The sequence below is a fragment of the Tursiops truncatus genome, chromosome X (assembly GCF_011762595.2).
Source record: "Tursiops truncatus isolate mTurTru1 chromosome X, mTurTru1.mat.Y, whole genome shotgun sequence".
NCBI lineage: Eukaryota > Metazoa > Chordata > Mammalia > Artiodactyla > Delphinidae > Tursiops > Tursiops truncatus.
Window position 1 is genome coordinate 37,627,803 of NC_047055.1, and position 13,821 is coordinate 37,641,623.

General features: G+C 41.4%; 1 protein-coding gene across 7 annotated transcripts in view; it reads right to left on the reverse strand.

Annotated features, from left to right (window-relative positions):
- Positions 1-1,990: 1,990 nt before the first annotated feature.
- MID2 (midline 2) overlaps positions 1,991-13,821 on the reverse strand; it is a 121,818-nt gene continuing 109,987 nt past the window's right edge. For all 7 annotated transcript variants that reach the window (XM_019949467.3, XM_019949464.2, XM_019949466.3 and 4 more), the window contains 3 exons: positions 9,393-9,554; positions 7,531-7,738; positions 1,991-6,933 (listed from right to left, as the gene is read on the reverse strand). In XM_019949467.3, the coding sequence (XP_019805026.1) occupies positions 6,531-6,933; positions 7,531-7,738; positions 9,393-9,554 (773 nt within the window). In that variant the 3' untranslated portion in view covers positions 1,991-6,530. The remainder of the gene's footprint in view (positions 6,934-7,530; positions 7,739-9,392; positions 9,555-13,821) is intronic.

The window sequence follows — 13,821 nt, forward strand, 5'->3', positions numbered from 1 at the left end:
ACAAGTAGAGTGGGCATTTACATTCTGTTATTTGAAAGACCCCTCTTGGCCCAGAATATGTTCCCAACAGGCTTACCAGAACATTGTTGGCTGACCCTTTCCAAACCTGAAAATCTGAAGCTTGCCCCACCCCAGTCACCCCTAGGTTAGACAACAAAAGCATTGCCTCTGGAAGGTCCTTGTTAACATTTTCTTGTTTTCTGAGAAGGAAGGAAGAGGTAGAGTGAGGAGTTGATAGAGATGTGAATTTTTTTTTTTTTGGCTGTGTTGGGTCTTCGTTGCTGCGCGTGGGCTTCTCATTGCGGTGGCTTCTCTTGTTGTGGAGCACGGGCTCTAGAGGGCAGGCTTGGTAGTTGTGGCACACGGGCTTAGTTGCTCCACGGCACGTGGGATCTTCCCAGACCAGTGATCGAACCCGTGTCCCCTGCATTGGCAGGTGGATTCTTAACCACTGCACCACCATGGAAGCCCGAGATGTGAATTTTGCCCATGCCCTTCCATTTACACATTACTGATGGCTAATATATTAATTCTTCTAATTGTTCCCTTTGAAAGAGACTGGCCATAAAGAACAATAGCCTGTTAACCAAGAGGGAGTTGTGGGAATGCTGGACCAGAGATACATGCCTGAGAGGAATTATATGAGTGGTGGTGTGGAGTTCACCTAAGACAAACCTCACAATATATGAGGTGGCCCATTTGTCATTCTGCTTATCAGGTTCTTATTCTATTCAACCAGCACTTACCAAATATCTCCTATGTACAAGGCTGGTAAGAGCTTCCACTCTCACCCCTGCGTCTCCAATAACAGCTTTGTTTTTCAGCTACTACTAGTAACTCTAATTCAGAGATTGAAAATTATTGGGGTAGAATTATTGAGTTGCATACCCCACCAGATTATAAAGTCAGGAATACTTTTTAATATGCCCCCGCAGATATGAGTAGAGTCCTTGGAACATAAATAAACGCCACGTGAATGACCAGGCCAGACCTATCACAACTGTAACTTGCATGTTATGCCCGACAGTTATAGGAAGATCACCTTGGTCCTAACCCTGACCCCTAGAAATTCACAGTGAGGGAGAGTCATTCTCATTAGCTATCATGCTATATACATTTCCAGTATCCATGTAACAACCTATCTGGCCTCCATTACTCCTCATCTTTGTAACACACCACCTCACCCCTACCTACAGGCTCAGCTTCACTGAGACTCTAGGACCAACGCTATTTCTAGGAAGGGGAATATAAAGAGCTCCATGTCTGCTCTGGCCTGGCACATTAAGATGGAGCCAGCCTTTCCAAACATCACATCCCCCAAAATGTATAAACTCTTAGCTGTGGGTAATAGCCCCATATTCAGCTTCTGCATGGGCTGCTGTTCTCCAGATGGCCCACTAAGCCCTGAAATTCCAAATTTTTGTCTTTTATATTTTAACCCTCTTGCCTTTGGGCTATAGTTCCTAGTCGCTTTGCTAGCTGCCACCCTTGACTGGCCTGCTTCGCTTCACATTGCATGCCCCCTTTAGTAACTCTGATTAAAGTATGTCCAAGCCCAGCTCGGGGGGTGGGGGGGGGGGTGGGGGTGGATCTCCTAACCCTCCCAGGCTCCTCCTACAGGCCAGATGTTTAACAGCAAGTCAGCTTACATCTGGCCCTATCCTGACTTTAACCACTAGGTTCCAGCACTGGGATTTTCTTTGTTCTTCCTTAATTCCCACCTTCTGGCCCAATCACTGAAACTGAATGTGCCGTGTTTCCTTGGGCCTTATACTTTCATTCTTTAGTCTTCCTGACTGTATCTTCCTCCTGAAACCAAAGTCTTCATGATTGGATCTCGATTTCCAGATGCTCCGGATCCTCCCTGCCCAAATCTCTACCCACTACATAATTAATTTCCCCTAAGTCATTTAGACAATTCCAGTAACCCATGACCTTTTTCCTTTTAATCTTCCCCCAATTCAAACTCCAGTGAGAGACAATCAAGAACTCATGAATACATATATATTTATTTAATTCATAATATAGCATTTTGAATGGGCTGGGATATTTTTTTTAGAGGGATGAGGCTGTGTAATCCACAGATGCTCAGATTTCTGTCACTAGGAGAGACACTATTGGTCCAGAGCTCCCAGTACAAACAAGCCTGGGATAAAATATTTGATAAAAAATAGTCCAATAATAGTCTAATAAATATTCTAGCTGAGAACAACAACATAGCATATGTCTGAAGCTGGCAGACCAGACTGTAAAAGGCAGTTTCACCTGACCTAATGGCGGTCAACCTGGCCAACCTGTAATACACAAAGTACAGCCCAATGGCTCTGAGGCTGCAGTTGGCTTCAGGAATTAAAATAAGTGTGGAAGTAGTTCTCATCTGTCAGCCTCACATTCTCCATTCTGTAGAAGAAAGGGTATCAAATATTTGCACTTATCAAAAAGTCCATCTGTGGATTGCTCCAACCAGGTAGTCATATATAAATATGTAAACCATGGAAGCTTAGAAAATTCACCTAGCGTATTTTAGCCGAAAAGAACATAGAAGTGATTTTGCTGCAATTTGAAATTCACTGCATCCAAAGTTTACACAATGGAATTGTATGATAAAAATACATACAGATGCAGTCACTCTTACTTACAAGTAGCCAGAACTCCAATGTGGCATTAAAATTTCTTTCATATTCTCAAAACATGTTTAACTTTATTGTTGATTATTTTTGTGCTTTCTTCAATAAGACGATATAAAAAGTGAAAATAAGCATAAATTGCAGACAGAAAGAATAATGTGCTGGCAGAAAGGATTGTACGAGAACAGACTGAGGAGAGCAACAGTGAAAACTTATGGAGTCTCCTTCCTTGAAGATGTTAAATACAGGTCCTATTCCCTTTGTCCAACTGGGTTTAGCTAGAGGTAGTCAATGACTTCTCTTAAGGTACCTGGCATTGACAGTATTCTATGAAAGTCTTAAGTTTACTGAAGTATCTGGGACTCACCACACCCCCACTGAATACTTTGCCACCATGTTTTTTCTTGGAAAGCACTTTTAATTATTCGGCTCAGAAACTTCATTGCTTACCCCAAACCCAGTTTATTTTCCTACTTTATTCAGTAGACTTAGCTCTGAGTGATTTTGGGCTATGACCAAAACTGAAATCCACATTCAAAGTTTGAAAAGACTGAAAGGTTATGGAAAAGAATGGTGCCACATGCTCCAGACAATTCCCCAAGTCAACTTCCAAAAGAGCTTTTGAGGAAGACAATACTCATTTATATGTATGAGTCCTAGGACATTTGCAAAATAATATCAATACAGCCCAAATGGAGAAGAGGCCAAGCATTTCTGCCCAGAAAACAACAAACACCAATATGGATATCAGAGTACAACAGGGAAACTTTGATTATTCATTTGTTCACTCATACATTCATGCAATTAACATTAGCCAGGCAACTACTCTCTGTTCCACACCCTGTGTCAGGTGTTGAAAATACAACAACAAAACCAAAAGACACAGTCTTTGCCCTCAAGGTATTCACAGTCTAGTGGGGAAGACGATTCTTATATGTTAAACCTTTGTGTGCATCAGAATTACCTGGGGGAGCTTGTTAAAAATGTAAAATTCCACTTATGTGCCCAGACGTTTTAATTAAGATCGAGGGTGAGGTCTAGGAATCAATTGTTTTAACAAACACCAAAAATGATTCTAACAGGTGGTCTGAGGACCACACTTTGAAAAACACTGCTATACAATGTGATTATTGCTGAGAGGGGGTAGTGCTCAGGGTGCCATGGGAGCTGGAGAACATAATCCAGCCTAGGGGTTCAGGAGTTAATCTAGTCTAGTGGGGTAGAGGTGGGGAAAGCAAGTCCAGGCTAGAGTCAAAAGTAGGGTGGAGAAACTGAAGCTTTGTCTCAGGTCAGTAAAATCTAAAAGGCACAAAAATGAATGGCATGGGAGTCCCAAGGCCAAGGTAAAGAAAATCGGACTGGGGTGAAGGTGGAGTGTTCTGCACTTACAGCATTTTCACACTATTCCCTTAATTTAAGAAGAATTCCTACTGTTTACTCAGGGCATCAAAATTGTTACTAATGTCTCTATTCCAGGCCCAGAGAACAACTTGTGAAAATCGTTAAGTTTGGCTAGAGTAATCAGTGTGAGGGGGAAGGTGGCAAAAGATGAAGCTGGGAAAGCAAATAGGGACTTGAAAAGCCAAAGTGGGTGAGTAACTGGGACTTTCTACTGAATGCTATGGGAGCCAGTGAAAGATTTTATGAAGGGGTTAAAATCATCTGTTTTGTTTAAGAATTTGGAGATAGGCTCTAGAGGAGAGACTTAGAGTAACTTAGAAATGAAAGACATCCATTTTAAAGCACTGCTACACTGTACTGGGCCTGGCGCTGAGCGGAGGAGATTAATATTTGTTGCATACTTAACTAAATGCCATGCTTAATAGTTAAGTATGCCATACTAATGCCATACTTAACTAAATGCCGGGTGTGTGCTAAGCAGTTTCAATGTGCTATCTTTTTTTCATCTTTGCAACAGCCTTGTGAGGTAGGTATTATTGTACAGAAGAGGAAACAGCGGCTCAGAGAAGTGAAGTACTTGCCCTGGGTCACACAGCTAGTAAATGGCAGAGGAAATAGATTATTTTAGTCTGAAGGCTATGATGAGCTTTCCATCACTGCAAGCTATTTCCCAGCGCTGCTGAATCTTACCGAGGTTGCTCATTTCCTGATTAGCAGTAAGTACGTAGGGTTTTTAAAACCAAAAAACCTTACTTTGCCACTAGATAGGTAAGTTTGAGCCTGCCATCTGTAGCTGCATCAGTCTTGCTTTCCATGTTAGGTGTACAAACAATACGAAACTGTTCCTTAGGGGATCTGTATAGATACTTTGTCTCTCCTACAGAATAATAAGCCATTTGACAGCAGGGGCTGTGGATTACCAATAGGTCAGCTTCAGCGTGGTACCTGGCATCTAATAGTTGGTTGAATGAATTAATGAATGAACGTCCACCAAAGGCTGTGGAAAGGAAGAGGGGGAGAAGTTTTGGCATTGTTTCAAGGCTCCGATCTGGGGACTTGTTACAACTAACACGTTGTTCAACAATATTTTCACAACTCCCAATTAGTAGACTCCTTAAAGCCGGCTCAGCTCCTGAAAGGAGAAAGCTCTGGTGCTGACACTCCCAATCCCAGCAGCGGAACTGACAGAAGCACAGACCATAAAGCTTGATTCCCTTCCACGATAGTGATTAAGGACTGGGTTGAAGCTTACATCTGCATTTGCCATGAAGGGTTGGCTAAGCAAATGAATAGTGTAAATAAGATTGCGGGAAGAATGATTATTTAACCTGTTTAAGAAAACAAACTATTCTCAGGCATTCTTAAGCACTTCAGAAGTGTTTTATCTGAAAATATAAGTACATTTATATGCAAATAGTTGTTGCATCTACAACACTCCATTCTTACTGAGTAAGTAAATAAAGAAGGTTCCTAAAGAACCTCCATTATGCAAGTCTTTTTTTAAGCCTAATTCTAGTAACTGTATGTACTTGAGAGTAAGAAAACTGTACTTCTTTGAAATATTCTGTGACAGAATTTTCAAGAATTCGGACAAACCTCCTCCATTACGTAGCATCGATGAAACTGTGCTACATATAACAGATCTACCTGGATCAATTTCCTATCCAGCAATAGCATCTCTTGTGCAGTCTTGTCTCCCTATCTCTCCTGATCCAACCTAGAGCTCTTCCCACCATCTATGTCATTATTGCATGTGCATGTGTGTGTGTGACAGGAGGGAGGAAGGGAGGGATGAATGAAGGGGGGGAGAAATGTTGACTGATTTTGATGTTCCCTTTAGGGGACAAAAATGGATGGTATAATTTATTTTCCCTTCCAGTATATTTCTCACGCAAATGACTGAATTAAAAAGTTTATTATGTATATATAATTATAAAATGAATATATAATATATATTATTTATTCATTTTATATATATATTATATATACACAGACATGTTTTCTTCATAATAAATCATTGATTGTAGGTTCTCTCATAAAAAGCTACATATAATATGGGATCATTTGACACTTCAAAATTCTACTTGGCCTAATTGGCCAGTACTAGCAAGGCTGACACACCGCTGCTCTCCAGCTGGCTAGCCCCTTGTGCAGAGCATCTTTCTACATTATTTACCTAGAATGACCCTAATTCCTTCCAATATCATTTATACTCCTAAATCACTGGGAATTTTTAATTCTCCAATGACAAGAGAAGCATTCTTCAAATTTCTTCTCCAATGGCTTGAACCCAGACTACTCAGATAATTTGTTCTGAGAAACTCAATACATTAATTCAAATACAAGCTTTAATGCACAAAAATTAAATCTATAATATCTAGTTATTTTGGATGCTTCAAATGAACTTTATTTTTGTATCTTGTATATTGGACACTAACTGAGGTTTAGGAGGGGAAGAACTGCTGAACTGGAGAGCCAGTGAATTATACGCTCTCTTGAAACTTAATGGCAAGCTTTCATCCCAGAAACATAAGGGGATTCTTGAGGCCTACAGTTGCATTCCTGCCGCTCGGGGTAATCAATAAAATCTGGGGCAGGCAAGCCAGACAGGATCATCAGGGATTTGTTCCAGATTGTGAATGTTGGACAAACTGGAAGAATGAAGGTCACATCAAAAGTATGAAGATGGAGAGAGTTAGCTGGGTCATAGAAAGACAGCATGTTGTTGTCATAATCCAGAAGGACACCCAGACGCTTCAACTGTGGTGGCACATCCACCAGCATTTCCTTGTTGTTATGTCTGACTACAAAGTTACTATTGCATCGAGAGAAGACCCATGACGAGGCGTTCTTGCCAATCCATTCATTCTTGGGAGCTGATTTGTAGGCAATGCCAATTGCATACCTGTGAGACAGTAGAAAGGAGAGAGAAATAAACATTTATTAATGATCTGAGTTATGCTAGACACCGTACAGAATATCTAAGAAATAGAATACATGTTTCTTCTTTAAATAGTTTACATTTAGATCCATAATACTGACAGCACTAGAGTTTTTTTTGTTTGTTTGTTTTTTTGCGGTACGCGGGCCTCTCACTGTTGTGGCCTCTCCCGTCGCGGAGCACAGGCTCCGGACGCGCAGGCTCAGCGGCCATGGCTCACGGGCCCAGCCGCTCCGCAGCATGTGGGATCTTCCCGGACCGGGGCATGAACCCGTGTCCCCTGCATCGGCAGGCAGACTCTCAACCACTGCGCCACCAGGGAAGCCCATCACTAGAGCCTTAAAAATAGTTAGCAATTAGAGTGCTGTAATTTTCAACTCCTAGCTCAGTATATTTTCCCTAATTTTATTTTTTAAAAACTGGCAAATTTTTCTAGCAGTGGTTTCCATCACATGCCTTTTAACCTTGACTTACTGGTATTACGTTTGTGCTATAGAACTGAATCTCCCAGCGACCTAACAACAGGGGAGAGAGGAGAAAAGAAAAGTGGGATCCACTTACCATGTTGAGGAACCCATGACCACCTCCCAGTAGTGGCAGCCACTGTCAATGAATATATTTCCCGCTGCCCCATAGCATCCTGTGCCACTAAACCTCTCTGGGGTATGGCTCTTCTTCAGAGAGCTTTCATCCTTCTCCATCTGCAGTCCATCATTGGAGATCTTCAACTTCTTGTGAGTCATTTTGGGATCCAGTTTAAAGGGTTGGCCTGAAAAAAGTAGAAAAAAGAAAATGCATGAGGAAGTATTTAAGAATTCTATCTTTGTCCTCCAGGACCATCACTATCAGAGGAGCCTCGACAAGATAATCATTCTTGAGTCAGTGAAAGTTGACTGGTGTTTGGATTATATTAAGGAAACAGGCCAGAAGCCACTGTTTTCAATAAGATAAAAATAAGCTGTGCCCCCTTCACAGACTATCAAGTTAAAAGGGGGCTCTTGGGCTTCCCTGGTGGCGCAGTGGTTGAGAGTCTGCCTGCCGATGCAGGGGACACGGGTTCGTGCCCCGGTCCGGGAAGATCCCACATGCCGCGGAGCGGCTGGGCCCGTGAGCCATGGCCGCTGAGCCTACGTGTCCGGAGCCTGTGCTCCGCAACGGGAGAGGCCACAACAGTGAGAGGCCCGCGTACCGCAAAAAAAAAAAAAAAAAAAAGGGGGGGGTGCTCTCAGGGTCTCATGTCCTCAAATAAGTTTTGCACTTTGCTTTATTTCAGTGGGTGGTTTGGGCTTTGAGCAGATTTTAGGGGAAGGAGTATTTGAGGTGAGACAAAGTGAGGGAATAGACGAGATAACTGCTGCTTGGTGGCAGAACAAATAAACCTGAGAATAACTCAACTATGGGACAAATTGTTTGCCCTCTAACTACTGGGATGTAAATAACATATAATTAGGTAACTTTGTTAGAGTGACTTTTGCATCAGCAATAATTAGAAAAAATATTTGTTGTGCAGGATCATTCACAACAAATTATTCCTTACAGTCCTAGACAGAACCAGTTAGTTACTAGAAGCCAACAGCTGGGTATGGCAATACCAACGCGTCTGGCAGACACTGTTGGCGAACGTAACACCCACCCCCTACTTTTTCTCTCTTACCCACTTTTACTATAGAGGTCAGAAAAGCTAAACACTCAAGCTCCTAGCCTCCCTCGCTGCTAGGGTTGACTAAGAAGATGGAAGCAGAAGTCAGAGAGGATGGAGGAAACTTCTAGGAAAGTGTCTGCTTTCTTGATGAAAGGGACAGCCATCACGTGTACCAACACTTTCCCCCTTCTTTCTATCTTGAAAGGAAATATGACGTCTAGAGGTTGCAGTGGTCATGTTGTGACCATGTGGCAAGAAGCCAACACACAAAAGGAGAAGGTGCCTGGGTCTCTTACGACATCACAGAACTGCTGCACCATCCCTGAACCGCCTAAACTTCGAGCTTCTTGCTATGCGAAAGAGAGAGAAAAACACTTTGTTTAAGCTGCTAAAAAATACTATTTGTTAAGCTAAATTAGTTGGATTTTTCTGTCACTTTTAGTCAAAAGCATTCCTAGCAGGTATGGCTTCTCAGCAGGAGGATTTTACCAGATTATCACAAACAGTACTCTTTTACTCAATTGTCCCCAAAGCATGGAGGCAGAGTGCAGAGAAAAACTCTTCACTAACATCCTCCCAAGCCACCAGCTGTTTTATGTGTATCTCTGTGTCCACATACCTCCCAAGGACACAAACAACCCCCCTGCCCAAAGCACAGACTCCAAAAGTACAGCTCCTCTACTGCCCTCTTACACTGCTGTGGGTGCCAGTGTCAGGCTAAGTGTACTTGCTGGCACTGAGGGCAAAACTGCTCTCTCCTTTTGGAATCACCACAACGTACTGTTTGTTTTGAGTCGGGTAGGCTCACTGTTCCGGCTGCCTGCTTGGTTTATGGCTTTAACAATGAAGATGTAGCGTGTCCCACTCTGAAGTCCGTGAACTGTGTAATGGTTCTGTTTGATGTTGGGCACAATCATCCAGCTATCCACGGAATTATACAGGCCTGTAACGTGGGGAAAGGAAGGATGTTAAGGTCATAGAGGTAGGATGATGAGAAGCACACTGAAAATTCATCATAAGCCCCCCCAAAAGTGAATTTCATTTTGTTTTCTTTTGAATCGTGGAAGACATAGTGAGATGAACCTCCTCTGCTTCTTTTCTCGCACGGAGCTAAGCTTACGCCAGGCTCCTTGCTTCTGGTAACTGAATGTAACCACTAGTGAAAGTTAGGTTACTCCAATTTGCTGCCAAATAATACAGGAAAACGTCTATACAAAATCACAGAATCATCTCTTTTATGGAGTCTCTAGGTCTTTGCCCCAAAGGTCCAATCCTCTGAGATCTGAGTCTGACCTCGAATGGGTGGAGCAGAGCACAGTAACATGGAATCTCAGAGCCAAAATGACAACTAGGCACTATATTTCCCTCATTTTACAAATAGGAAACTAAGACAGAGAGAAGAAAAGTGACTTGCCCAAGGCCACAGATAGCTGGGGATGGTGCTGAGAGTAGAACTCTGGTCTCTTTAATCCTAGTCCAGGGTTCTCTCCACTACATCGCAATTCATGGAGCAAACAGTAATGTTCCTTAGTCTCTGCAAGGTAGCGAAGCTTTCAGGGCTTATGATTCAACTCTCCCACACCATCCTCACCCTTACTTCCAATCTTGGTGGACTCCAAGGTGTCATAGGGAAGCCAAGGAGATGACATAACAGTCAAAGCAGAATATCATCTCCTCACTTGACACTACCCAGTTTTACCCCTTCCTGGTTCTGATTCCAATACTCATTTGAGGTTGGGTGGTCCAGGAACACATTGTTGTCTGGAATCTCCTTCCCTCCCAAGTAGGGAAAGGGATCAGAGATCTAGGTTTCTGCTTTTGAAACTCTTTAGACCATAAACATTGACTTAAACAGAGAAAATGTACATAATTAAAAACATGTATTTGGCTAACTTTTAGTAAAAGAGGGATCAACATTCTAGCCTGTGAATTTAGGCTTATCTCTTCTGTTATCTGCTTTTCAGTCAGGTTACCACTTTTTAACCATAATTCTACCAGAGGATAGAAAAGAAAGGGCAGGGAAAATGAGTGGTGAATTTAGTCATTTCTATGCAGCTCTAGCAAAGGACTTAGTGAGGTTAAAAACTGGAAATAATAGTAAGTGATTTGAAAGAGATATGATCAGAAGGGTTTTATAATTAATTTGGGGAGCAGTAGAAGAAGTCTAAATTAAAACTAGAAAAAAGAAGCATAATGGGGTGCAAACAGATATGCTATAGAAAGAAGAATAATCGGTGGCGATGTTCAGTGATTCGCATGAAAAGACACAAGGATAAGGGCAAGGAAAAATGTTTGAGGGCTTGGCTGCCTATGTATCAATGCACAGTATGAATCATAAACTGCACATTAAATTTTACTACTAAGAGGGAAATATATGATCTTCCAGATATACTGCTAACAATACAAAACCAAAACTAACTTCATAATGAAGTACTATGCAGCTATAAAAAAGAAGGTGGAAGATCTCTATGAACTGATAACGGAGTGATTTCCAAGATATACTGTTAATTTAAAAAAGAAAATTGCAAAAGAGTTTATGTAGTATGCTACCTTTTTTTTTTGCGAGAAAGAAAGGCAAATAAGAAAACATACATATATTTGCTTAGATTTACAAAACAATAATAGCAACAAGAAGGAAAAACCAGAAAATAATGAAGCTGGTTGCCTACAGGGGATGGAGGTGGGGGAAGAAAATGAAAAGGATACAGGAGAGAATGACACTTCTCTGAGTACACCTTTTTTGTATAGTTTTCCCTTTTGGAAACATGGTTGTTTTACAAGTTCAAAAAATTTAAATGCTGTCAATATGAATGGGAAGAGTGGGGTCTAAAACTGAAGGCAAACTGAAAAAAATGAAGCCACCTGCATTTCAAATGTAAACAATCACAGCAAAGGGCAAGAGGAGAACTGTAAGCAAATCCTCACTATTGTTTGTGTTTGCAGCGGGATGGGCAACGCCATTCTGAAACTATTTCAGATGTGTTATTGAGCAAATGAGTATCCGTGTCGATGTTGCTGGGACCAGGCTTCTCATTGTGGAAGTAGGAACACACAAATATGAAATGGGGGAAGGTAAGAAAGAACCTGTGGGGGTGGACTGGAATTGGAGATTCCATATGTTAAGTATGTGTGTACATATATTATGTGTGAATATGTATATGTACATGGGTGTATGTGCGTACTTCTAGTACCCAGGTTTTGGTCTATAATAACATTCTCCTACTAAAAGGGACCAGCGTTCCTTGGAAAAATGGCTGACTTCAGGGCTGGGGCAGGATATGGTCAAAATGAGCGTACAACCTTTTGTTATGCTGAAAAGTAAGGAAGCACTGGAGAAAATGATGGAAGACTATAAGGACCCAGGAGTCAGCTTAAAAGGCTCCCACTGGCTAAATTTGGGCAATCTGAGCACCAAAATAAATAAGGGCAGTAAAGAATTATAAACCATCGAAAAAAGAGAATTCATAAGTCCATACTGAGAAGTAAAAAAAATAAATAAACAAATGAAGGATGAGTCTCTTGCTTACAGTAGAATGCAGAGTGGCAACCTGTAAATGTGGAAGTGGATGCTCAGTTGGAAAATCATTATTTTGCCATCATCAGAGTAAAGATTGGATCAGGTGAGAATTATTGATTGATGCTAAAACAGGGATGGGGTGGGATGGGTTTGATGAGGAAGCAGGATATTTTCATGGTCTTAAAGTATCATGGCACAGATTGCTTATTAGTTGCAAAAGGAAAAACAGTAACTATGCAAAGAAGAAATCAGGCAACACCTTTGATCAAGTGATCAAAATGAGCATCACCAATAAAGGGCAAGTACACATCGTGTGTCTCCAGTTGTGATGTCCCAAGGAGAACACGTCTCTTATGTAGCCTTCCAGCCATAAATGTGTAATCTGAATATAATCGTGAGGAAACATCAGACAAACTCAAAATAAGGAACAGCATAATAAACAAATTAAAAGGGCAGTTTAAAAAATATCAATGTATGGGCTTCCCTGGTGGCGCAGTAGTTGAGAGTCTGCCTGCCGATGCAGGGGACACGGGTTCGTGCCCCGGTCCGGGAGGATCCCACATGCCACGGAGCGGCTGGGCCCGTGAGCCATGGTCGCTGAGCCTGCGCGTCCGGAGCCTGTACTGCGCAACAGGAGAGGCCGCGGCAGTGAGAGGCCCGCACACCACACACACACACACACACACACACAATATATATATATATCAATGTCATTAAAGACAAAGAAAGGCTGAGAAAATGTTCCAGATTAAAGGATGCTAGAAATATGACAATTAAGTCCAATGCCTGATCCTAGACTATATAGGACAACATTGGGTCCTTAATATGTCATAAAGTATATTATTGGGTCAACCGTCAAGATTGGAATATGAATGGTGGATTAGTTAAAAGTACTGCATCAACGTCATACCTCTTAAAGTTGATAACTGTACCGTGGATACATAAGAGAATTTCTTTATTCTTAGGAAACACACACTGAAGGATTTAGGGGTGAAAGGCCATGATGTATGCCAGTTACTCTCAAATGGTTCAGAAAAAATGGACAGAAACAGAGAATGTTAGCAAATGATAAAGGAAATGGGATAAAACATTAACAATAGGTGAATCTGGGTAAAGAGTATATGGGCATTCTTTGTGCTGGTCTTGCAAGTTTTCTGTAATTTTGAAATCATTTCTAAATTTTAAAAAGGTAAATATATGATCCTCTGGGTATCACTGAGACTTAATGAGATGGGATTTATCATTGAATTATGGTAATGGAAGTATAAACCGTGTTCAAAATGGAAAGACCACAATATGGAAATTCATGAACCTGAGTGTAAATGTGTGTGGAGAGCATTTGCATGAGAATGAAAATGAGGGGAAATAGAAGTTACATCTTTGTGGCAGTATGTTACAGACTGCCTGGCCAGGGAGAGGTTATAGCCAGTGCTTTCATAATACAAAACGCAAAGCTGAAACAGAGGAAAGATATACAGTAATGGGGAAGACCATTATCTAAACATCTGTTGGAATTCTCATTCGGCTAACAGCATCATCTGAAACATTATTGGCTTGTGACAATTTCAAATCTTACATAAAGTGGGGAGAAAGTTTAAAATAAAGGAGGAAAGTTGAAAAAATAAGGAGAAGTACTTCTCCAGACAAAATTCTAACCAGCAAGGAAGAAATTTCTGGTTAAAGAAAATGTGGA